Source organism: Aphidius gifuensis, linkage group LG2 (assembly GCF_014905175.1).
Source record: "Aphidius gifuensis isolate YNYX2018 linkage group LG2, ASM1490517v1, whole genome shotgun sequence".
Lineage (NCBI taxonomy): Eukaryota > Metazoa > Arthropoda > Insecta > Hymenoptera > Braconidae > Aphidius > Aphidius gifuensis.
The window spans coordinates 25,257,387-25,281,912 of NC_057789.1; the positions used below are offsets into that span (position 1 = coordinate 25,257,387).

Genomic DNA, 24,526 nt, shown 5'->3' on the forward strand with positions numbered 1-24,526 from the left:
GTTTATTCACTACTTAAATAAATATTCAAATGAATTGTTGAATAAATAAAAACATTAAATAAATAATTTAAATTAATTGTTTACTAAATTTTATTTAAAAAAAACCAGCTTATTTTTCATCTGAGTTTAAAGTTAAATGTACCTATATTTTTTTTTTAATTCTATTTATAATTTTTTTTGTGTAAAAAAAATACATACCTACTTATTGAATTTTAAATTTAATAAAAAATATTGTAGGTATAAAAATTAAATTAAAAAAACAAGTAAAAAACAAATAACAATAAAACATGAATTATTAATTATTTTTTTGTAAAAAATTTATCAGGTTATTGTTGAGATAATTGAAGATAAAATTTATCAAATGGAGTAAATTTTCAAATTTTTTATTAATATTTTAGGCAACAAATTAAAAAAAATTGAGATTTTTTTTTTTTTTTTTATAAAAAGTTATTAATTATCTTGATAAAGGCAGCAATAAATTAATAATTTAAATTTAAATTAATTTATTATAACAAAAAAAAAAAAAATATAACATTTATCACTTGTTAATATTGATAATTCAATTATTAATTTCACATGACAATTAGGTAATTAAATGACAATTAGTAATTTTTTATTTTTAGACACTTTAACGGTATAATGTAAAAAAATTATTATCTAAAAAAAAAAAAATTGTGGTAGTCTAGTCTTCTTGCAGAAACTTTAATGCTTGAGTCTACATACACTCTACATAGGTTTGTCGCTAGTTTCAGGTTGCTTGGTCGTGCTTTATTGCCTTTATTGCTTCATTGTCTCTTTGAGAGTCTTCAAGTCAACATGTTGGGCCTATTACGTCAGCCATTACTCAAATCTGTCAAAATTGCACAGTGTAAGTTTATTAATATATTTTCTAGGTTAATTTTAAAATTGTTTTAAATATAATACTTGATAATTGATAATTGATTGATTGTTTTTAGTTGGTGTTAAAAATGTTGCACAACCGATCCCAAGAGTACTCCAAAGGTCATATGGAAGCTGTCGAAAATGTGGATATTATGACCCTCTGAATCAACCAAAAGGCGATCGCGAATTCGACGGTGTTTCTGTTGGAATCAGTTTGGCGACGATCGGACTTGTCTTCTTCTATTCCTACCACTTTATCAAAAATGTAAGTTGTACTTATATTTATCAACCTTTTTTTTTTTTAATAATACTGACATTATCATGTTACTCTTTTTTTTTTTTAGGTCCTGGCAAGTCCAGAAAATAAAATTCCGGTCCAACGAAGGGTTCATGACTGTCTTTTTAAATTTTCAAAAAAACCTACTGAATTTTAAATTTAATAAAAAATATTATATTATATAAATCTAAATTAAAAAAAGAAAAAAAAAACAAATAACAATAAAACATGGATATAATTTTCCACAATTAAATAAAAAAAATGAACATTTAATTATTATTTATATGTAAAAACAAGAAAAGACGTAAAAACCTTACAGGTTTTTTTCTTTTTTTATAAATATTTAAATAATCCAAATAATTAGATAATAAAAAAAAACATGTTTTTAAAAAATTTATTTGTTTAATTATGAATTATTAATTATTTATTAATTATATTTTTGTAAAAAATTTATCAAGTTATTGTTGAGATAATTGAAGATAAAATTTATCAAATGGACTAAATTTTTAAATTGTTTAATTTAAGCAACAAATTTAAAAAAATTGTTGAAATTTTTTTTTTTTCTTATAAAAAGTTATTAATTATTTTGATAAAGGCAACAATAAATTAATAATTAAAATTTAAATTAATTTATTATTATCTAAATTAATTGATTAAATTAAATTTTATTGTTTAATCAAAATTAAATTTTTTATTATTACAAAAAAATATAACTGCTATCATCACTTTTTAATTTTGATAATTAATTTATTAATTTCACATGGCATTTAGACAATTAAATGACAATCATTTGTAGTCTCTACTCTCTAGTCTTCTTGCAGAAACTTTTAAGCTTGAGTCTACTCTCTACATTGGTTTGTCTGGTTTCAGTCGGTTTTGTTGTGCTTTGTTGCTTCATTGTCTTTTTGCGAGTTTAGTCTTCAATAGTCAACATGTCAAGCCTATTACGTCAGCCCTTACTACAATCTGTCAGAATCGCATGTTGTAAGTTTATCAATATATATTTTTCAGGTTAATTTTAAAATTTTTTAAAATAATATTTAATAATTGATTAATTGTTTTATAGTTGGTGTTAAAAATGTTGCACAACCGATTCCAAGAGTACTTGTAAGATCATATTCATATCGTAGTTATCTACGAGCTAAAACTGCGGGTCGACATCATCTATTCAAAATACCCAAAATACCTGAAATACCAAACTGGGTAAAAAATATCATGTGGCTTGGATTATATGGAGGGCTGGGTTCATTTTCCGTAATGTTTTGGTACAACGTCTTCATAATAGTAAGTGATATATAAACTATATACAGCTATATATTCATCAACTTTTTTTTTTTTTTAACAACTGACAATATATTATATTTTTTTTATAGATGATGGGTAAATCGGACTATTGATGTTGTTCATAATTTTTTTGAACCTTTTGGAACTTTATATATTTAAAAATTACATTAATTAATAATAAAAAAAGTTAAGTTTGTTTTTTTCATTATAAAATTGAATGTTTAAAATTAATCATGATATATATGAATTGATATATTTATTAATAATATTTTTATCCTATTATTTGTGATCATCTTGATCACATGTTTTTATAATAATATAAAAAATAATTTAAAAAAAGAAAAAAAAGTCAAATAACCAATAAAACATAAATTTAAACTAGACAGTATTCTTTTTTACCATCTGGCGCTGTTAAAAAGCGTTGAAATATTGCACTAATTTTGGGAAGAACGGAATTATTATTGTTTTTATTATTTTTTGTTTATTATTATTAACAAAAATGGACGCTTCAAAGACATAATCATGAGTTATTGAAAGTGATTTGATAGCATAATTCAATAAAAACATATTTAAAGACAACAAAACATCAATAATTATTGATTAATTTATTGACAACTTCATTTAATCGGTAAGTCCAAGGACCTTAATAATTAATTAAATATTTTCTATAAATGTAATATGACTACCAAATTATATTGTAAAAAAAAATTGTGCAAAAATATGTGTGTGTCTAGATGAAGAAACACTAAGAGGGAATTTTGTAAGTAGCAAGATGTTTAACCGGCGTCTTGTTTAATTTATTTTTTATATTATTTTTTATTTATATATTTAAAAAAAAAAAAACAATAAATTTTAGACAGTTTATTATTACTTACAAGCATATTTTTTTTTGTTTAAATAATATAACAATAATAATAACAACAACGATAATCAAGAAACGTCAACAAACCTCATGTCAATTTTTTTTTTATCATCGATGATTTTTTTAGCGAAAAAAAATGTTAAATTAATGACTGTGTATTTTGTAATTTTTTAAAATTAAAAAATTAATTTTTTTCTATCGTTAAATGTATATATTCGTTCGTTTAATTTATTTCTTGAATTTTAATGCAAAGTATAAATATCGGAGTTATTTAAAAAACTTTGCAATTAAAAAAAATTACAACAAGAATTATTTAGTGATATCAGTTAAATTTTGTGATTAAATCGTGCTTTAAAAATAAAAAAATTAAAATAATAGATAATTTTTAATTTAATTATTATGATAGTTAAAAAAAACAAACAAAAATAAAAACAAATGAAATTAATTTTAATTGGTAAGTAAATTAAAATGGCTGGTTAAATGCTATCCAAAAAAAAAGAAAAAAATAGTGAATTTTTAAAATAATAATTAATGTAATTACACCTGTTGACACCACCAAAATCATCAATATTTAAAAGAAAGAAAAAACAATTGATAAATAAATAATTAAATGTTAAAAAAATCTAAATATAAAAATTCAAAAAAAAAAAAATGAGTTGATGATTTTAATCATGACTAAAAAATGGGGTAAGTAAATGGAAAATTGTGGCTTTAAAAAAAAAAAACATGAGAAAGAGTAAAAAAAAGTATATAATTATTATATAAACAATTAATTAAAAAAAAAAAAACAATTTATAAGTTATTTGTAATGATTTACTGGAAAAAAAAAATTATTAATATTAGCCAGTTTCATTTTTCCACTTATTTTTTTTGTTTTTATTTACAAAATATAATTTTAAAAGTGGAAAATAAATATTTATTTACAGACAAGCATATTGGTGATTGACTGTAAAAGAACAGGATCAACATCAACAATGCAGAACTATGATGACCTTGATATTGAGGGAAGAAATCCTTCTCATTTATCAGAAGAGGAACGTGAAAAGGTAAATAAACATTTGTTGAGCCATTGTTTCCTTTTGTTGTTGTTAAATGGCTCAAATGTTTTTCAATTAAATTTGTCAACAATGAAGATAAAACTCGTGTCATCAATGAAGATTTAAAAAACAATAATATCTTTTTTTTTTATTTAATAAATATAATGAATAAAAAAATAAAAATTGAATATATATTTTTGATGATTAACAGGAAGAATTTGATAGAAGACGTTTGATGAGATCCAGTGTAACATCAGAAGATGGTATACTACGTCCAGTATATTCAAAGACAGATGAAGGTGATATATGGTGTCACATATGTAATATATCATTATTTGGTGCACAAAAATTATTACGACATAATATATCAAGTCTTCATAGAATAAAATTAGATGAATGGCCATATCCAGTATCATTGTGGTCAAAAAAAGAACCAATTAAATCAAATTTACAAGGACAAATAAATATTAGTGATAGTCTTGCACCTGGTGAACCAGCACCACCTGGTATGGAAGATCAAGTTAATCGTATAACATCAATACAAGTTAGTCTTGATAGACATCAAAGTTCACCACTTGTTGGTCTTGAATATTTATTAGAAATTATTGATAATGATTCACCAGAACCAAGTTATAAATGTGTATTATGTGAAAAACGTGGTGATCCAAGAACAGTTATGGCACATATTACTAGTTATAATCATCGTATGACATATTTACATCGTCATTTTCCAACAATATCAAGAGCAATTACTGATTTACCACGTACTGCTAATTATAAACGTGGTGCTAATGAAATATCAATACTTGTTGCTAAAAAAATTCAAGAAAAATTTGGTCGTTTACAGCCACAACTTGTTGATAAAGGACAATATGAAAAAAATAAAACACAATATACTAAAAATTGTGTTCAAGATTATCATTTTAGGTAGGTCAATTGATTTATTATTTATTTTTCATTTATAATTTTTAAAATATTTTATATAAAAATTTTTTCTCTCATTTGTTTTTTTTTTTTTTTTATAACAAACAATATATATTTTTTATTAAAAAAGAATTTTGTTTTCTTTTTTTTTTTTTTTTTTTTATATATTTACAACGTGTTTTAACAGAGAAACACCCGAGTTAACATTTATGGAAGTTTACGATGTGCGATGGGTGACAAACTTTGAAGAGAAAATGGCAGAAATAACGAGTGAATCAAATAAAAAAGGTGAGTGATTTTATTGTTGTTATTATTATACTATAAATATTATTAAAAAATTATTGTTTAATTTTTTTTCTTTGTCAAATGTATTTTTGTTTTGTGGAATATTTATTTTTTTGTGAATTTGTGTACAAAGATAATGCTGCAAATGAAAATATACATGAGGAAAAAACAACGAAAAAAGAAGAGAGTAAATTGGATAAGGCATTTCCAAAAAAGATTGAACCAGATACAACAAAAACGTTAGTTTAATTAATAAATAAAATATATAAAAATTTATATTGTATATAATATTAATAATATTAATTTTTTCAGAGAAATGAAAATTCGTATATTAACAAAAGATAAAATAAATCGTAAATCTGAAAAAGATGATAAAAAAATACGTCCATCAGATGATACAAAATCATTATCATCATTATCATCAATATCAAGTAGTCCATCACCAACAAGATCACGTTCACGTTCATGTTCACGTTCACGTCGTCGTCAATCAAGTCGTGATCGTTTACGTCATCGTAGTAATAAAATACGTAATCCACGTTCACGTTCACGTTCAAGATCAACAGAGCCATTACGTGAACGTGATAAATGGGATAAATTTCGTGAACAAATACGTCGTGCCGAAGAAACACTAGATAGATCATTAAAATTTCATGAAAAAAATCCAGAAAAACATCCATCATATCCTGATGAATGGAAAAAATTTTGGAATAGACGTTATAAAGAATTACAAGCTGATGGACAAGATCCAAGTAAACATGATTTTAAACCAGAATGGATTGATTTTTGGAATAAAAGAATGCGTGAAATTCATAATGAACAATTGGCATCAAGAAAAGAAGATATTAGAAAACGTCTTGAATTACCAGAAGATAAACCACCAGAAATTAAACATTGGTCATCATCAACAGCAACAACAACAACAACGTCATCATCATCATCATCATCACGTAAAACAGAAAAAATAGTTAAACCAATTGAAACAACAAAACGTTCAAAAATACATATTGAAAGTGATGATGATGATGTTGAATATGTTGGTACTAAAACAATAAAACCAGAAAGAATTGAAAGAATTGAAAGATTACCACCACCACCACCAACAGATAGACAAGATAGATTTGATTATGAACGTCATCCACGTGATGATCCACGTGAATATTATTCATATACTAGAACAAGACCACCATCATATCGTAATTATTATCAACGTGGGGGTGGTAATATGTCAAGACCACCACCACAATCATCATCACGTCATTATTCACATCAATATACAATTAAAGAAAAATCACCAAGTCCAATATTAAATGAAGATAATATATTAAAAGAAGATTTAGAAATTGTTGGTTTATTACGTTTATTAACAGCACTTGAAGGACAACTTGGTTCACTTGGACCAAAAGTTGTTACATTATTATCACGTGCATTAGCTGCTGAAAAAGTTAAACCAAATTCAGCTGAAGAGCTACTTGATGATGAAGATGTTAATGTATTATTTGAAACAGTTAAAGAAAAATTAAAAGGACAATTATTTGCTGGTATGATTGAAAAAATGGCAATTGCACCAACAAAATCAGCAATACAAAATATTGCACAATTATTACATAAAGCAACTGAGGATAAAAAGAAAAAACAACAATTAAAAGAAGAAGAAGAAAAACGTCAAAAACAAGCTGAAATGGCAAAATCACTTGCTGCATTTGCTGCTAGAACAACAATTCCATATTCAAGAACAATTGATTTACCACCAATAAGATCAGAACCAGTTAGTGTACCTGGTATTGGTTCTGTTGATAAAATTGCTATTGCACAACAAATTGCAGCAGCATTACTTGCACAAGGACGTGATAATGTATCACAAGATGAATTAGAAACATTAATAAATGCTGTTGTTGGTATGGCTGAAGCATCAAAACACAGTGATAAACCAATAACTGCTGCTAGTTTTGTTAAAAGTTTAACTGATAATAATAATGAACAAGTTCATGAAACAACCAATAATACAATAATAGAACAACCAAAAGTATCACCACTACCACCACCACCACAACAACAACAACAAATTGTTCCAACACCAGCTGTTGTTGTTGCACAACCAGTTATACCATTAATATCACCACCAATTATAATTAAACAACGTGAACCAACACCACCACCACCACCACCACAAAAAATCATTGATCCAATTGAAGCACATGCTGCAAGAATGGAAAATTTAACAGACAATGATCTCAAAGATTTATTACAAAATTTTAAAGATCTTGGTACTGATGAACAGCATGGATTAATTAATTTTTTGAAAAAATTAGAAGCAAGTGATCCAGAAAGAGTTGAAAAATTACGTGGTTTTGTTAATCTTGGTGGTGGTAATAATAGTACAACATCAAATAATAATAAAAGAAGATCAATATCACCACAAAGTGATGTTGAATATATATCAACAAAATCACGTCAAAGTGTATCACCATTTTCAACAAGAAAAGGTGGTCATAATCCATCAGATGATGAGCATTCAAAATGGAAACCAAAATTAGATATGTTTGCTGATGAAGAAGAAGAGGAAGATAGAGAACGACGTCAGCAACAACAACGAAAACAATTACAACTACAACAACAACAGCAGCAACAAAAACAACAGCAACAACAACAAACAAAACAACAATTAAATAAAAATAGATATGATGATGATAAAAAAAGAGGAAGAATTGAATTATCTGATGATGACGATGATGATGATGATTATTCATTTGAAGATATTTATAAAGCAGCTAATAAAAATGTTGTTGATAGTGAAAAAGCTAAAAATAAAAGAATATCAAGATCAAAATCATTTTCAAGATCATGGTCAAGATCACGTTCACGTTCAATATCACCACCTAAAAATAATAGTAATAATAATAATAATAAACGTAATGATGACTCAATGGGAATGTTGAGTGAAACAAATCGTTTGATTGAGACATTAATGGTTAATTTACCAAATAAATATGTTATTAAATCACACAATAATACATCAAAACCAACATCAAATATATCAAGAAATAATGATGTACCACCACCAGGATCAACAATAGTATCAATGCCACCACCGTCATTTCAAAATCCACCGAGTTATCAAAATCAAAATATTCAATTAACTCAACCACCACCACAACAACAGCAACAGCAAGATGTTACGTATCCAGGACCATTAGGACAACATCAATTTGCTGCTTATCAACAACAAAATTCACAACAATTTAATTCAAATTCAAATTATATGAATATGGGATTAAATAATGGCTATGGAAATTATAATCAAAATAATTATAATCAAGGATTAAATACAAATCAACAGTATTTACAACCACCACCAAATTATGTACCACCACCACAAATGTTTAGTGGTGGTAATAATAATCAGTATGGTGGACAACAGGGACAATTGACACAAGGTCCACCATCTGGACCACCTCCTGTTGGTTATCCTCAACAAACACAATATCCAAATTATTCACAGCAACAACAACAACAACAGCGTTTCTATTGACCATAATTTGAATAATAGTTTCTTTCTATTTTTACGTATTTTTTTTTTTTTTTCGTTCATGTTAATTAAGTTGTTTCAGGTTTTTGAAGAATCGTTACGTCTATTATCAAGGCTTGAAATTTTGTCAAGATATTTATTACTCATTTTTTTTTATACGTGAAATAATTATTTTTAACTTTTTTTTTCAAACAAATCCCTATGTCGTCATTCATTAATTTATCAATAATTTATTTGTTAATAATGTTGACTCAATATATGACACAATAATATATTACTTTTTGTTTTTAATTTAATACTGAATAATATAAATTTATGAATTTAAATTAACACATTGAAAATACTTGATAATTTAATTAATTGTTGATCAACCTTAAATTAAAAATTATTTCATGATGATAATTAGGGGTAACAAGAAAAAATTTATACAGGTTTTTTTTTTTTACATTTAATAATGTCATATATATTTTTTACAGAGATCAATTTGCATTTATTTTGACTCTGTAACTCTAAAATTACAAATAAGAAAAAAAAAAAAGAAAAACAACTAACATCATAATTGTACAATAATAATAATAATTTTCTTTAAAAGAGTACGTGCATGATAATTTGATGATAATAAAAATTAAAAATTAAAATCATTTAATAATATTGTTTAAATATCAACAAAAAAAAAAAAATGACTTTAATTTGTAAGTAACAATTTTTTAAAAATAAATTAAGTCATTTTAAAAATTGAAAAAAAAAACAATATGTTTGACACTAATTGCATATTTACTAATTGCACCTTGACTAGACGTGACAACTTATTTAATTTTAATAAATATTATTACTTCTTTTCAGTCTAATTAATTAATTAATTAAAAAAAAAAAAAATAAAAGTGTTAAGTTATTTTTTTAAAGCATCAATTATATACAATGAAATAAAGATAAAAAAAAAAAAAAAAACATCAACAACATTGATTAATAAATAAATAAATAAATAAAAAACTAAATAATAAATATAATCACATTGAAAATTCACTTTGGAACAAGTCCTCTTGTCTTGGGATATATTGGTGTTGGTGGTTGCATTTGTGGAAGTTTACCAACACTTCTTGGTCTTGGTCTAGCTGATGATGATGATGATGATAAACGTGGTTTTGGTGTACGTAATCTAGCACTTGATGCATCAACATCAATATCACCTTCATCTCTTAATGCCTCTTCCAAAACAGCTTGTATTGTTGGTGCAATTGTTGGACCACGATAATCCATTGTTGTTCTTGCTGGCATATCTAATTCTAAATTTAATATATTTTCACCAGCATATCTATAACCTCGTCCCATTGCTAATGATATTTTAGCATATTCAGATATTGGTCTTCTTGCACCTGGTACTGATATTGGCCGTTTAATAATATCAATATTTATTGGATTTGTATTTTTAATAATCCATGTTTCTTCATCATCATCAAATTTAACTCTTGTTAATATTTTATTTTTTTCTTCAACTGGTATAAAATTATCAATTATTAAATATTTTAATTTTAATTCTTTCATTAAATCATGTTGGGTTTCTTCAAGTTCACGACGATCTCTATTATATTCAATATTAATATCTTCAAGTTCTTGTTTTAATGATTGTAATTTAGCAAAACATTTACGTAATTTTTTAGATTTAATATCAACTTCTTGTTGTAATGTTGTATATGTTTCACGTACACCAATTGTTGTTGATTCTTCATTTTCTAATTTTTGTTGCATTTCAACTTCAAGTTTTTTACGTTCAGCAATTTCAGCTGATTTTTGTTCAAGCGCACGTTGTTGTTCATTTGTATGATCAACAATATTTTTACCACCACATAACATTTTTGATTCAAGTTCATTAATACGTGTTATTAAATTTTCAGTTTCTTGTTTTTCAGCTTTTAATTGTTCAATAATAATATGTTTTTTATCATTATCATTATGATTGTTGTTATTATTATTATTACTATTAATACGATTATCATCTTTTGTTGAATCATCATTATCAGTATCAGTATCATCATGATTATTATCATCTTTTATTACATTTTTTTTAATACGTTTTTTTTTTTTTAATATTGGTCCTTTTTGTGCTAGTTTTTCTTTTAATCTTGATATTTCTTCTTGATATTGACGTAGCAATGCATCTTTTGGATCTTCATTAATACGTGGTTTATTTTTAATATTTTTAGCTCTATTAGCATATCTAAGTGTTGTTAATGTTTCATCATAATTATATGATGCTGGACCAATATTTGCAACCATAATTGTTTTTGAATTACCACCCAATGAATCTTGTAATAAACGAGTTAATTTTGAATCTCTATATGGTACATGAGTTGTTTTACCATCAACAAGTGCTGATATAACATTACCCAATGCAGATAAACTTAAATTAATTTTACTAGCTTCTTTTAAACGATCACCACTTGATCCAGTTTTACTTTGTCTTTCACTACCAGCTAAATCAACAAGATTTAATCTACCAACACGTATACCACCTTTATCATCATTTAATAAACCCATTTCAATTGTTATTAAAAATATTGCATGTGAACGTGAACTATGTTCATTCATATTTGTTGCACCAATTGTTCTATTTAAATTACCACGATTCATTAATTGTTGTATTTCATTTGCACTTTTACATATAACTGATGATAAATCTTTAACAAATACACCATATTCTGGTTTTTCTTTTAATTCAAAACGTAATGATTGATCTGGATGTAATAAATCACGTATTTCTTCTTGATATATTTCTAAATAACTAGCACGTACAAGATATTGCATATTTTTTTCACTACGTCCAATATGATTAAATATATGTTCAAATGAACGTGGTATTATACCACGACGTTCTTGTATTGTTTTTGAACCTTCCATTGTATATGTTTTACCAGTACCAGTTTGTCCATATGCAAATATTGTACCATTAAAACCATCAAGTACTGATGATACTAATGGTCGTACTGTTTCTTCATATAAATCTTGTTGTGATGAATTATAATCATATACAGCATCAAATGTAAATGTTTTTATATTTTCACGTGATGGATCTTCACGTGGATTTCTTATTTCAACAACACCACGTGATGATGATACATCAACAACTTTTAAACAATTACGTGATTTTTCTTTATCATCCATTGGACGACAACGCACCACAACTTGTACACATTGTGTAACAATATCTGATGATATCATTGATGCTGTTGTTGTTGATGACGATGATGATGATGATGATGTCGTTGTTGTCATTGATGTTGCTGTTAATTTTGTTGTTTTATTACGTTTTAATTTTACCTGATTTTCTTTATCCATCTTTTTTTTTTCTCAATGAAACCTTTAAGACATATTTAAAATTATCATAATTAATATCATCATCAACAACAATTATTTGTAATTAGTATATTTTATCGAGTTACCTGATAAGAGTGAGTTTTTTTTTATTTTCTTTTTTGCTGATTAACAAATGGTTGATATATCAATCCAGCTAATTTTTATAACCGGTCAACGATATTGATCCATTGTTTGAGTCACTTTGAATCAACTTGGCAAAACTCCGTTGTCATAGCTTTTGTAAAACACACCCCTTTTCCTTTCCTCCTCATCCAAATTACCCAAAATAATTTATAATATTATTAAGGATTAAAAAAAAAACAATTGGAGTCATAAAAACGCCCTGACGACAATCTTATTGATTACACACACTGACTCATAAGTCAATAATATTGTTATCTCTTTAAAATATTAATAATAATATTTTTAAATTTTATTTAACAATTTTTCATAAAATATTATTTAATTGTTTTTGTGTTTTTTTTTTTTGTATTTTAATTATGACGTTTAAATGAGTGTGAAAACGTCAGTTTGACATTCACCTCAACGAGGAATTATTTTGCCGAATAACAAACCTGTGTCTTTTTATTATTATTATCAGCGTATTTTTTTTTTTTTTTTAATTATATGTGAAGTTGCGCACAAACGTTGCACAATATTTTTTTTATCGATTTTGGAGCATTTTGGCTCTTTGGAGAGCTCCAAAATGCGCAAGGTGATTTTAAATAAAAAAAATATTTCCTACAGTTAAATATAATTAATATAATTATTTATACATAAATTAATTAATTATCTATTCAATTTTAATAATATAAATTTTTAATTATTTAATATAAATTAAGGGTGTAGCTTTTTTACCGACTGGGTCAAAGATGACGTTGACGTCTTGAGAAAAAAAAAAAAAGTGCAATTGTTGTTGTTATTATTATTATACAATATCATTAGATAAAAAAAAAAAAAAAAATTGTCTATTGCTGCCACGTTCAGGTACTGAATGATCACCATTATTTTCATTTTATATTTTTTTTTTTTTGACAGTACAAATATAGTTGCGTAGCCTGTATAAAAAAAATCATCAGCATACTCAAGTACGACCTAATTATTATTGTGACGATTACATGACTCTCATGTGGTCAAAAATTAATAATAAATTTGTTTTATAATTAAATAAAATTAACCGGTGAGTTATTGGTTATATAAAATCAAGTGAATTATTAATTTTGTGTCATGATAATATTTAATTTTCGTGGAAAACACCCAAATTTTTATTTTTTTTTACAACTAAAATTAATTATTCAAGCTAGACTTAAAATTTTTTTTAACATAAAAAATTAATAATATAATATTTAATTGATATATTGTTTAAATAAAAAATTTAATTTTTAATTTATTTTTATTTTTTATCATTAATTAATTGTAATATTTCAATTTGGAGTAATTTTTTTGTGTTTGTATTTTTTTGTTGTTACAGATGATGAAGCTGTGGTTTGTGTTGGTGCATATTGCCTTGGTTGGTACAAATATCTGGGCAACAGCTCATTATCATGATGAAATGCCAGAGGATAATGAATTTGCTGAATTTGAAGATTTTGAAGATGATAGACCAAAAAAGCTAGCCAGTACAGTTGATCAACAATCATCAAATAAATTAGAATTAAATCAAGTATCAGAAGAGGATGATATTGAGATTGAGGATGAGGTTGATACTGAGTTTGATCATTTTCAAGATGATGAAGAATTTGAGGGACTAGATGGTCCAACAAAAAATCCATCAAAAACAGATGAACCATCAACATTAACAATAACAAAAGTACCACTTCATTTACGTGATAGATGGGATTCATATTATCTTGAAATATTAATGATAATTGGTCTTGTTGTTTATTTTATAAATTATATTATTGGTAGATCAAAAAATATAAATATTGCTGAAAATTGGCTTAATGAAAATCGTCAAATACTTGATGATAATTTTTCACTTGTTGGTGATACTGGTAAAGGACTTGAAGATACAAATGATGATGGTTTTATAAAAGAAAGTGAATCACAATATTCAGTATATTGTTCTGGTAGAGTTGGCTGTGAATCAATGTTAATTGAATTAAAATTAATTAAAAGACAAGATCTTGTTGCAATAATATCACAAATAATTAGACCACAAAATGATCAAGCAATATTTTTAGAAATTTAAATATTGGTGTTGCAGCAATTGACTTACCATTGCATATTTGACCAGCTGGTTTTTTTGTCATGTCAGAAGTTGCTGAAGCTGCATCAGCTATTTTGGATACTCGTGTTTTACAAATATTCAATAAATATCCACAATTTATTGACTATATTCACATAAGTGATCAGTACAGTGGTGTCAAGCAACAAGAGTACGTATAAAACAATAAATATAACATGAAAATTGTGTTAATTTAATTTAATTTACAGAGATGCTGGTGCATTAACAATGCCTGAAGTTAAACGAGTTCTTCTTGTTGGATTAAACATAAGTGTCAAAGGAAAATTATTAAATAATGATACACAAGATAAAATGAAATCACTTCTTCAATTTACATTTTATATACTTGATAAATTACGAAGATTTAGATTATCAAAAGAAGCCAAAAATAAAACCGATAAAAATCGTTTAAAAGTTGAAGAAACTTTTTTAAAAACAACTCATGCAGCCCGTGCTGAAGCAGCAGCACAAAAACGTGAAGATAAAAGACAAGCTGAAAAAGAACGTATATTATTAGAAGAAGATCCTGATAAACAACGTAAATGGGAAGAAAAAGAACAAAAAAGATTAGCAAAAAAAAGAGCACCAAGAATGAAACAACTTAAAGTCAAAGCACTTTGATTTATCAAAACAATTCATTTCTTTTTTTTTAATTTTTAATTATTATTATTTCATTGAAATTTATCATATACGTAATAAAAAAAAAATAATAACAATATCTAGAAAATTGATATTTTTAATTTACAAAATTTACCATTTAAAATTCATTTAATTATTTCGTACAAAGTACATTATAACTGCCAAAATTTTCATCAATTTACAATTTAAAAAATAAAATATATATATGAAAATAATGTATAATTTATTGTACATAATAATAAACAATTGTTTAACAAATAAATGATCAAAATAAATATAATAAAAATAGGAAGAAATCTAGTGATTTTAATTAATAACAAAAAAAACATTTATAAATAACAAAATAATAATTTTTAAATGCAATTTAAATCATTATCATAATAATTTTGTTTTTCATTAAGGTACAAGTTGTTCTTTTTATCATCATTATCAATATTATTATCAACAAGTACAGAATTACGTTGAATAACAATTTTTGAAAATAAAAAATTTTGATAAGACACATAATCAGTTATGACAATATTAAGACCACCATAACCAGGACAATTATTTTCAATCCAATTATCAGATGTTGTTCTACAAAGTGTTGCTAAATCACGATGTAATGATCCACAAATATGTTTAAATATATAACTTTTATTTGGTGTTAATAAACACTGTGATACAAAACCAGCATCATTTAATTTTGTTTTTAATCTTGTATTTAAAAAATCAATTAATTTATGTGGATTAACAGTATTTGGCCATGGTGTAGGCCATAAATTACTTGGCCAAAAATCAATTTCAACATTACAAATATCATTTCTATATATAATTATTAATTGATAACTTTTATCATTCATCATGTCAATTGTTATTTGTGTTAAATCCATTGTTGATGGACATATTTTATGATTAAATATATTTTTTAATTTATCAACAAACATATTGTGATGACATTTATTAAATAAATAAAAATGTTGACAATCAATTATTAATTTTTCACCAGGATGATTGTTTAACCAAATTGATATTTCATATAAATATTTTGTTATTTCATCACCAAATAGACCATGAAGAAAATAGATGTCATTATTTGATTTTTTTGCTAATCTAAAATCCAAGTATCTTATTCCACCATTTAATTGTTCAGTTATTGTATCGTATTGTGTTACAGACCAATTGAATATCAATGGTTTTAATAGTATACCAAAATATTTACCAAGAAGTCGAAGATACTTTGATTCATCAGGACCAACATCATTGTTACGTTCAATTGTGTAGGTCATTGTGTTATGAGAACCTAAATAAATAAAACTTATTATTATTTTTTATGAATGCATATTAATTATTGATAATTAATTTTTATCTTGAAGCTTATTATGTTTGACATGAAGTCTTATTATCAACTGAGAATGTGGTGACATTGAATGTACATGTTTACTCTTGTTACGTAAAACACTGCTTTATTTTTTTCTTTTATTTATTTTAATTTATTCTTGAACTCATTTAAAGAAATTTGATATTAATATTTTTATGAGCTCATTGATTTATAGACAAAGAGAAAAACAAATACATAATTCTCCTTGTTTTGTTTGTTAATTAAAATCAACTAATTTGTGTTGAATAAAAAGATAAAAAAAGATTTTTTTTTTTGTTAAATTAATTAATTAAAAATCTTAATGAGCTTACCAGGAATTGCAAGATTAATTATTGGCAATGATTTGAGACATGGAGGTAGATTTGTCATCCAAAATTCCAAATTATCATTTAAAATTATTTTATTTATGTTGCTTTGATGATTGTCCATGTTGACAACAACCGGTGAATCATCAATGTAATCCATTTCGATTTTCGATGATATTTAATTGACAAAAATAATTAAACACTGTTGTACAATTAATATAAATTTTTTTTTTATTATATTAAGGGAGTAAAAAAACAAAATAATGTTTATTATTATTTCCCTATTTTTTTTTTTTTTTGCTAAATTAAATTGCAATGGCTGATGTGTTGTTGACACTTGACTGTGTCACTTGTGAGTGTCAAGTGAATGTGTTAGCTGCATTTCAACAAGCTGTAACCTGATTATTTTAATTTTATTTACTTGATTTAAAAAAAAAATAAAATATTTATATACTGTTCATATTGGAGTACTGCAAATTGCAATTTAATGTACGGCACTGTTATTGTTTACAATTGAAAAGTTAACTTAACCTCTAAATAGTAAATACATTTAAACTGTCGTTAAGTATTATATTTATTTCTATTTTATTTCGTAAAATAGGTAAATATTATTAACTTGAATTTCTTTATTACTGCTGTATTTTTAAAAAGAAAAAAATTTATTTAATTTATTTAAAAATGATTATACATAGTTATTACAAACTATTAAAAAAAAAAAAAATTCTTAAAATTGTCATCATCAAGTTGTTAATCACAGTTAATCATTTTGAAGACGAATTATCAAGTTTAGTAAACTTTAAGTAAATTCCATTCAATGGCTCCAAAGAAAAACCTCGTGTACTAAATTTATATGGTATATCTGTTTTATCACAAACATCAACACGATAACGTTCTAGAATTTTAATCAGCCCAACTTTTGATTGTTGATAAGCGAATCTCATTCCTAAAAAATTTAATAATTTATTTTTATTTCAATCGTTCATCAATCATTTTTATTTTCTAAACTTACCAACACAGTTTCTTGGTCCTTCTCCAAAGCTATAATAATATTATTAATTATCATTAAATAATAATACTTGAATTTACAAATGTTTTAGAAAAAAAAATAATGTATTTAAATATACCTGAGAAAACTCATTGGATGTCGAGACTGAATAGCTTCTGGACTAAAATTTTCTGGATTAAAAACTTCTGGATTTGGATAAATTTTTGGATCATAATGTATTCCATAAACTGGAAATGCAATTTTTGAATTTTTTGGAATTGTTACATTTGTTCCAGACAATGTATACTCAGTATTGGATCCACGAATCAACATTGGAATTGGAGAAAATTTACGTAGAGTTTCTGTTACGGTAGAAATTATTATTTAATATTTAATATTACTATTACTTTATTAATTTTTAATACCTCTAAAAACTTTTTCCATAAACACCATATTTTTAACAGAATCATAAGTCCATTTTCCACCATTTGCTTCTTTTGTTTCTTTAATTTCTTGTCTCAATTGATCTTGATAATTTTCATACTGTGCTAATTCATAAAGAGCATGGCTTATTGTTGAAGCTAAAAAATAAATTAAACAAATTATTATTAAATTTATAAATAAATAATTTATAAACAACTTACATGATGTCTCAAATCCAGCCAAAAAAAATATAAACAATTGTGATGCTAAAAAACTATCAGTTAATTTAATTTCTGGTAATTTATCTGGATTATCTTCAATTTCCATGAGATACTGAAGAAAATCATTACGTGTTAAATTATTTTTACGTCTATAATTCATTGTATCTCTCATTGTATTGATAAAAAAATTTGTAACTTCAGTATCATCAACAATTGAACCCAAAAATTCATAAATTGAAGGAAATAATTCTCTCAATTGAAATAATAATATTTTTTTAAAACTCATATGAAATACTCGTTTACCCATTTTACGAAATTTATTATCATCATCATTCATTGCATTAATTTCTAGACCAAATGCACAAACACCAATAACATCAATTGTAAATCTAGCTGTTAAATCACGTGCTTCAATAATATTATTTTTATCAATAATTTTATCCATAACAGTTTGTAAATTATCACCACAATTAAGTATTAAATTAAACATATCTTTTAATTTTCCAGATGTAAATACTGGTGATAATTTATTTCTCAATGGTCTCCATCTTGCATACTCAAGATGTAGCAATGTTTGTGATAAAGGCTCAGCTTTTTCAAATACTCTCATTGGTCTATCAGAAAATTTTGAAAAATCACTGATAAAAATATCTTTAATAAGATCCAAATCTCTCAACAACAGTATTGGTTCACGACGAAAAAATAAACCAACCATTTTTTCATTTTTATAATCATTATAATAATCTTGGACCAATTGGCCAACTGATTTTTTTCCAGTTATTAGATCACTTATATTACCAAGAAGTGGTACAGGTTTGGGACCTGGTACACCACGTTCATGCCAAAAATTATATGTTGAAATTGACCAACAATAAATTAAAACACCCAAAACAAAAATACCACTTGTTAATTCTAATATCATGATGAATTTATATTTTATTAATTCAATTTGTTCATGTCAAGTTAAATTATATTCATGTGACTTTCGTTGTGGTCTCACACGTAAACTGATGTCGTTGAATCAATTTATATATTATACATCATATTTACTTAGTGTATCATCATGATGACTTTTAAAAAAACTGAGATAATCCAAGATTAAACAAAAAGCTGAAACCTGTTTGTGTTTTTTTTCACAATGATTATATAACGCGCAATATTTTTTTTTCTTTTATACAATGCTATACGTATACGTATGTATGATGAATGATGTTGACGGTCAATTAGTTTATACCCACACACAATAAAATATTATCTTTATATTTTATGCCTTCATGATTATTAAAAATTATATATAAAATTGGTTTATGCGATAAGAGAGCTCAAGTGGTATATTTTTTGTATTATTCAATGTTAAAAATAAAAGTTAATTTTTAAAAATATTAGCTTCTGATTAATATAAGTGTTTTTTGCTTTGAATTAATATAAGCTGGTGATTAATATAATTAAAACTTGCTTAAGCAATCAGTTGAAGATTAAATAAATAATGAGACAAAAAAATATTCAACTTTTGATCACTTGTAGAGACACAACTGAGAATATTATAATGTATTCTTTTTTTTTTTTTTATTACATAAATAAAAAGAGTAAATTATAAAGTGGGAGATATCGCGAAGTTTTACGTAATGATCAAGGTTAAAAAATGATAATATTTTTTAATAAAACCGATTTTTTTAAATACAAGAAAATAATATCCTGACATTTTTAAAATTTATTTTTAATTTTATATTTTGCTTTGAATTACATTTTTGTATATTGTTTTTTTATATTTATTTCATAGACAACAAAAAAGAAAAGGGAAAATTGTTTTTAATTTATTTTTTAAATCTTTGTAAATTTAAGATAAATTCCATTTAGTGGAGCAAGTAGAAAACCTTTTGGATTGACCTTGTATGGAATTTCTGTTTTTTCACAAACATCTACATAATATTTTTCTAGCATTTTGATGATTCCAACTTTTGATTGTTGATAGGCAAATCGTGCACCTAATAAATTTAATAAAAAATTAATTTTTAAAATCAATTTACATTATTTTATTTTTTTATATTAATATCATACCAACGCAATTCCTTGGACCATCTCCAAAAGCTTGAAAACTCATTGGATGCCTTGATTTTATTGCTTTATCAGTAAAATTATACGGATTAAATATTTCTGGATTTTTATAAAATTTCGGATCGAAATGAATCCCTTGAACTGCAATAAAGATTAATGTATTTTTTGGAATTGTTAGATTTGTTCCAGAGAATGTATATTCAGATGTAGATTTTCGACTGAGCATGGTTCCTATTGGATACTTTCTCAGTGTCTCTAAAACAAGAACAAATATTTGTTTAATATTTATTTATTTTAATAATAAACTTAATTATATTATACCTTTAAATAACATGTCTAAAAATTTCATATTTTTTACAGAATCATATGTTAATTTTCCATCATTAGCAGACAAAGTATCTCGTATTTCTTCTCTAAGTTTATCTTGATAATCATGATGCTGGGCAAGTTCATAAAGCATATTGGTCATCGTTGAAGCTGATAATAAATTAATAATTAACTTATATTGTAATTTAAATAAGTTTGCTTATATATAAAAATACTAACATGATGTTTCAAAACCAGCTAAAAAAAATATAAATAATTGTGATGCTAACAATTCATCAGTTAATTTAATCTCAGGCAATTTTTCAGGATTATCTTTAATTTCCATAAGATAATCCAAAAAATCATGACGATATATTTTATTTTCACGTCTATAAGCCATTGTGTCCTTCATTATTTTGATAAAAAAATTTGTAATACTATGTCTTTTAACAATTGGTGCTAAAAATTCATAAACTGATGGAAAAAAATCTCTTAGTTGATATAAAAAAACTTTTTTCCATGTAAACTTAAATATTTGTTTTCCCATTTTACGAAATTCATTATCATCATCATTCATTGCATTAATTTCTAATCCAAATACACATGTGCCAATGACATCAGTTGTATATCTTGCTGTTAAATCACGTGCTTCAATAATATTATTTTTATCAATAACATTGTCCATATGTTTTTGTAACATATCACCACAATTTAATAATAGATAAAACATATCTTTTAATTTTCCAGATGTAAACACCGGTGATAATTTATGTCTAAGTGGACGCCATCGTTTTGTTTCAAGTACTAATAAATTTTGTGATAATGGATCAGCTTTTTCATATGTTTTTAGTGCTCTATCAGAAAATTTTGAAAAATCACTTATAAGAACATCTTTAATTAGATCTAAACTTCTTATTAATAATACTGGTTCACGTCTAGAGAATAATCCAACATATGGTAAATCACTATTATCATCATAATATTTTTTTAAACAATCACCAATTGATTGTTTTCCACGTATTACATCACCAATATTTCCAACTAGTGGTGTTGGTGCTGGTCCTGTTACACCACGATCACTCCAAAATGTAAAACTTGAGATGGACCATTTGTAAATCATTAGCATCAAGACAAATAGACCAGCAATTATTTCCAGTATCATTATTAGTACCAAGTAATTTAACAACTAAAACAAAAATAATCTTAGAATTTTTAAACTTTATTAAATAAGACTTATAAAACAGGCTAGATATTATACCGTCTTCTAAATTCAATCAACACTAAATGCAAACGTATTGATTGAAAAAATATAATTAAAAATTTGAAAAAAATTTATTTAAAAAGTAAATAATACAATATCTGCTGTTCAAACAATTGATAAAAAAAATAAATAATAATAATTTAATTTATGTCCTTGAAATAAAATTGACTCAACTCAAATTAACAGTACTCATGAATAATTTATTAAAATATAAAATCAGTATGTTGATTTTAATGTACAAAAAATATTTTATATTTAAAAATAAAAAATTTATACAATCGGTGCTTTTATTAATTTCAAATAAACTCCATTTACTGGAGTTAATAAAAAACCATGTGGATCAATTTCGAAATTTTTATCAGTTTTATCACAAATATCAACTGTGTATTTTTCGAGTATTTTTACAATCCCAACTTTCGTCTGCATTTTTCCAAATCTTGCACCTGAAATAATTTTATTTATTAAAAATAAAAACATATGTCTTTTTTTGTTTATCAAATAAAATTTAATAATTAAATTACCAATGCAGTTTCTTGGTCCATCTCCAAAGCTGTTAATTAATTTCGAAAAATGATAATATTTATTATTTAATTTATTAATTTATTGAAAAAGAAAAAAGACAAATATATTTATGATAAATACCCGAGGAAAGACATTGGATGACGACTTCTAATAACTTCATCACTAAATCTTTCTGGATCAAATTTATCTGGATCTGGATAATATTTTGGATCATGATGTATACCAAATATTGGTATCCATGTTATTGTATTTTCTGGTATAGATATATTTGTATCTGGGAAAGTATATGCCGTTGTTGACACTCTCATTATTTCTGTAACTGGTGGATATTTTCTAATTGTCTCTTTAAATATTTTATCCAAATAAAACATATTTTTAATTCCTTGATAAGTTATTTTTCCATTTGATTTTTCAAGTTCATCATTTATTTCTTTACGTAATTTTTCTTGAATTTTGTGATTCATAGCAAGTTCGAGAAGGCAATTACTAATCAACGAAGCTGATGTTTCATGGCCAGCAATAAAAAAAACAAATAATTGAGCAGCAAGGAAATTATCTGTTACTTCTAAAAAATAAATCAAACAAAAAAAAAAGCTTAACATTGTAAACGAAATTGACAGTCGTTACAAAGAAGACATACAATTATAAATTAAAAAAAAAAACTCACCAATATCTCCCAGTTTACTTGGATCCTCCTTGAGCATTTTCAATTGATCAACAAAATCATGTTTTGTAATATTATTTTTAATTCTATAATCAATTGTATTTTTGGTAAGATTTATAAAAAAATTTGGTAACTCATAGTCCGTTAATAAATTACCAATTAAATCATAGAAATAACGTGGTGTAAAACACCGTAGGCTAAAATTTAATAAATTTTTCCAATTTGGATCAAATATTTTTTTAGACATTATTTTGAATGGACTATCAGGATCATTAAGTGCATTTGCTTGTAGACCAAATACACATGTACCAATAACATCAATTGTAAATTTAAAAGATATTTCACGCATATTAACAATTTGGCCATTATATTTATTTAAATAATTATCAAGTTGATCAGAACATTCGATTAATAAATAAAACATTTCACGTAATTTTCCCGATGTAAATGCTGGTGTTAATTTAGCTCTTAATGGTCGCCACCTTGCTGGCTCTAAATTAAATAAATGCATTGTCAATGGATCGGTCTTTTCATGTGTACCATATCCACGATCCATGAAACTTGAAAAATCTTTTATTAATATTGATTTAATTAAATCCATGTCATTTATCATTAATGCTGGTCGACGATTTACAAATAAACCAACTATTTTTTCATTATTATATTCGTTATAAATTTTACGAAGAAAACAACCAATTGAATATTTAAATGTCACAAGATCAAGTACATTACCAAGTAGTGGTATTGGCTTTGGTCCATTTACATTACGTATTTTCCAAAAATCAAAGTAACATGTTAACCACTTGTAGTAGTAAATTATTGATAACAGTGATATGGTAACAAGTAATAATTCCACTGTTACAAATACCATTTTAGTCACTTAATTTATCATCAACAACTTCAATCAACCGTTATCATTTTCAGACTGTCAATTAATTTAGATAATTCATTGTTAGTTATTGTTTTTTTTCTTTTTTATTTATTCGGCTAGATAGTAGTATTATTCTTTTCTTAAACAACAGACTGAACACATAAAATTAATGACGTATTCAAAACAATAATGTATTTATTTATTTACAAAACATTTTTTTTTTATATAATAATTTATTTTACGTATACGGATTACG

The 24,526-nt window shown here is 24.9% G+C and overlaps 7 protein-coding genes and 1 long non-coding RNA gene across 11 annotated transcripts; 3 read left to right on the forward strand and 5 right to left on the reverse strand.

Annotated features, from left to right (window-relative positions):
• The first annotated feature begins 755 nt into the window (after positions 1-755).
• On the forward strand, positions 756-1,275 carry LOC122849799. Its single transcript, XR_006373599.1, has 3 exons — positions 756-868; positions 957-1,147; positions 1,227-1,275. It is a non-coding gene; the product is annotated as an uncharacterized LOC122849799 (long non-coding RNA).
• A 1,549-nt stretch (positions 1,276-2,824) lies between these two features.
• Positions 2,825-9,277, forward strand: LOC122849801 (uncharacterized protein CG7065-like). Of its 3 annotated transcripts, none has more exons than XM_044148620.1 (6): positions 2,825-3,071; positions 4,232-4,351; positions 4,554-5,269; positions 5,454-5,554; positions 5,685-5,790; positions 5,864-9,277. In XM_044148620.1, the coding sequence occupies exons 2-6, from the start codon at positions 4,280-4,282 to the stop codon at positions 9,081-9,083; spliced, it is 4,215 nt and encodes a 1,404-aa protein (XP_044004555.1). In that variant the 5' UTR covers positions 2,825-3,071; positions 4,232-4,279; the 3' UTR covers positions 9,084-9,277. The 3 variants fall into 3 exon arrangements, with proteins under 3 accessions (XP_044004555.1, XP_044004556.1, XP_044004557.1); XM_044148621.1 differs by lacking the exon at positions 2,825-3,071 and adding an exon at positions 3,078-3,203; XM_044148622.1 differs by lacking the exon at positions 2,825-3,071 and adding an exon at positions 3,741-3,759.
• A 232-nt stretch (positions 9,278-9,509) lies between these two features.
• Positions 9,510-13,053, reverse strand: LOC122849802 (kinesin-like protein KIF3B). Its single transcript, XM_044148624.1, has 2 exons — positions 12,518-13,053; positions 9,510-12,435 (listed from the first exon to the last, which is right to left on the reverse strand). Exon 2 carries the CDS (start codon positions 12,411-12,413, stop codon positions 10,101-10,103), a length of 2,313 nt encoding a protein of 770 aa, XP_044004559.1. The 5' UTR covers positions 12,414-12,435; positions 12,518-13,053; the 3' UTR covers positions 9,510-10,100.
• A 13-nt stretch (positions 13,054-13,066) lies between these two features.
• Positions 13,067-15,511, forward strand: LOC122849809 (PAT complex subunit CCDC47). Its single transcript, XM_044148631.1, is given in 4 exon segments — positions 13,067-13,146; positions 13,903-14,599; positions 14,602-14,809; positions 14,868-15,511. Coding segments are annotated over 4 exon segments (1,326 nt in total). The 5' UTR covers positions 13,067-13,137; the 3' UTR covers positions 15,280-15,511.
• Positions 15,407-17,327, reverse strand: LOC122849810 (PI-PLC X domain-containing protein 3). The gene is made up of 2 exons (XM_044148632.1): positions 16,969-17,327; positions 15,407-16,579 (listed from the first exon to the last, which is right to left on the reverse strand). Exons 1-2 carry the CDS (start codon positions 17,120-17,122, stop codon positions 15,651-15,653), a joined length of 1,083 nt encoding a protein of 360 aa, XP_044004567.1. The 5' UTR covers positions 17,123-17,327; the 3' UTR covers positions 15,407-15,650.
• LOC122849804 (probable cytochrome P450 6a13) lies at positions 17,043-20,269 on the reverse strand. Its single transcript, XM_044148626.1, has 5 exons — positions 18,592-20,269; positions 18,373-18,528; positions 18,087-18,309; positions 17,972-18,000; positions 17,043-17,905 (listed from the first exon to the last, which is right to left on the reverse strand). Exons 1-5 carry the CDS (start codon positions 19,511-19,513, stop codon positions 17,724-17,726), a joined length of 1,512 nt encoding a protein of 503 aa, XP_044004561.1. The 5' UTR covers positions 19,514-20,269; the 3' UTR covers positions 17,043-17,723.
• A 70-nt stretch (positions 20,270-20,339) lies between these two features.
• LOC122849807 (cytochrome P450 6A1-like) lies at positions 20,340-22,303 on the reverse strand. Of its 2 annotated transcripts, XM_044148630.1 has the most exons (5): positions 22,211-22,259; positions 21,193-22,138; positions 20,968-21,123; positions 20,650-20,901; positions 20,340-20,576 (listed from the first exon to the last, which is right to left on the reverse strand). In XM_044148630.1, exons 2-5 carry the CDS (start codon positions 22,112-22,114, stop codon positions 20,413-20,415), a joined length of 1,494 nt encoding a protein of 497 aa, XP_044004565.1. In that variant the 5' UTR covers positions 22,115-22,138; positions 22,211-22,259; the 3' UTR covers positions 20,340-20,412. The 2 variants fall into 2 exon arrangements, with proteins under 2 accessions (XP_044004565.1, XP_044004564.1); XM_044148629.1 differs by having other exon boundaries at positions 21,193-22,303.
• Positions 22,304-22,483: 180 nt separating this feature from the next.
• On the reverse strand, positions 22,484-24,424 carry LOC122849803 (probable cytochrome P450 6a14). Its single transcript, XM_044148625.1, has 4 exons — positions 23,403-24,424; positions 22,856-23,300; positions 22,735-22,763; positions 22,484-22,656 (listed from the first exon to the last, which is right to left on the reverse strand). Exons 1-4 carry the CDS (start codon positions 24,268-24,270, stop codon positions 22,484-22,486), a joined length of 1,515 nt encoding a protein of 504 aa, XP_044004560.1. The 5' UTR covers positions 24,271-24,424.
• Positions 24,425-24,526: the final 102 nt, after the last annotated feature.

Coding starts and splice junctions, on each gene's coding strand:
- LOC122849801 (XM_044148620.1), top strand. CDS start 4,280: ATGCAGAACTATGATGACCTTGATATTGAGGGAAGAAATCCTTCTCAT. Junction 5,270..5,453: donor GTTCAAGATTATCATTTTAG/GTAGGTCAATTG, acceptor GTGTTTTAACAG/AGAAACACCCGAGTTAACAT. Junction 5,791..5,863: donor GAACCAGATACAACAAAAAC/GTTAGTTTAATT, acceptor TAATTTTTTCAG/AGAAATGAAAATTCGTATAT.
- LOC122849802 (XM_044148624.1), bottom strand. CDS start 12,413: ATGGATAAAGAAAATCAGGTAAAATTAAAACGTAATAAAACAACAAAA.
- LOC122849807 (XM_044148629.1), bottom strand. CDS start 22,114: ATGATACTGGAAATAATTGCTGGTCTATTTGTCTTGATGCTAATGATT. Junction 21,124..21,192: donor AGCTGGTTTTGAAACATCAT/GTTAGTATTTTT, acceptor ATTTATTATCAG/CTTCAACGATGACCAATATG. Junction 20,577..20,649: donor TGGTCCAAGGAATTGCGTTG/GTATGATATTAA, acceptor TAAATTTATTAG/GTGCACGATTTGCCTATCAA.
- LOC122849803 (XM_044148625.1), bottom strand. CDS start 24,270: ATGGTATTTGTAACAGTGGAATTATTACTTGTTACCATATCACTGTTA. Junction 23,301..23,402: donor AAGTAAACTGGGAGATATTG/GTGAGTTTTTTT, acceptor TTTATTTTTTAG/AAGTAACAGATAATTTCCTT. Junction 22,764..22,855: donor CATCCAATGTCTTTCCTCGG/GTATTTATCATA, acceptor ATTAATTAACAG/CTTTGGAGATGGACCAAGAA.
- LOC122849804 (XM_044148626.1), bottom strand. CDS start 19,513: ATGATATTAGAATTAACAAGTGGTATTTTTGTTTTGGGTGTTTTAATT. Junction 18,310..18,372: donor TATGGAAAAAGTTTTTAGAG/GTATTAAAAATT, acceptor CTACCGTAACAG/AAACTCTACGTAAATTTTCT. Junction 17,906..17,971: donor AGGACCAAGAAACTGTGTTG/GTAAGTTTAGAA, acceptor TAAATTTTTTAG/GAATGAGATTCGCTTATCAA.
- LOC122849810 (XM_044148632.1), bottom strand. CDS start 17,122: ATGGATTACATTGATGATTCACCGGTTGTTGTCAACATGGACAATCAT. Junction 16,580..16,968: donor AATTAATCTTGCAATTCCTG/GTAAGCTCATTA, acceptor TTATTTATTTAG/GTTCTCATAACACAATGACC.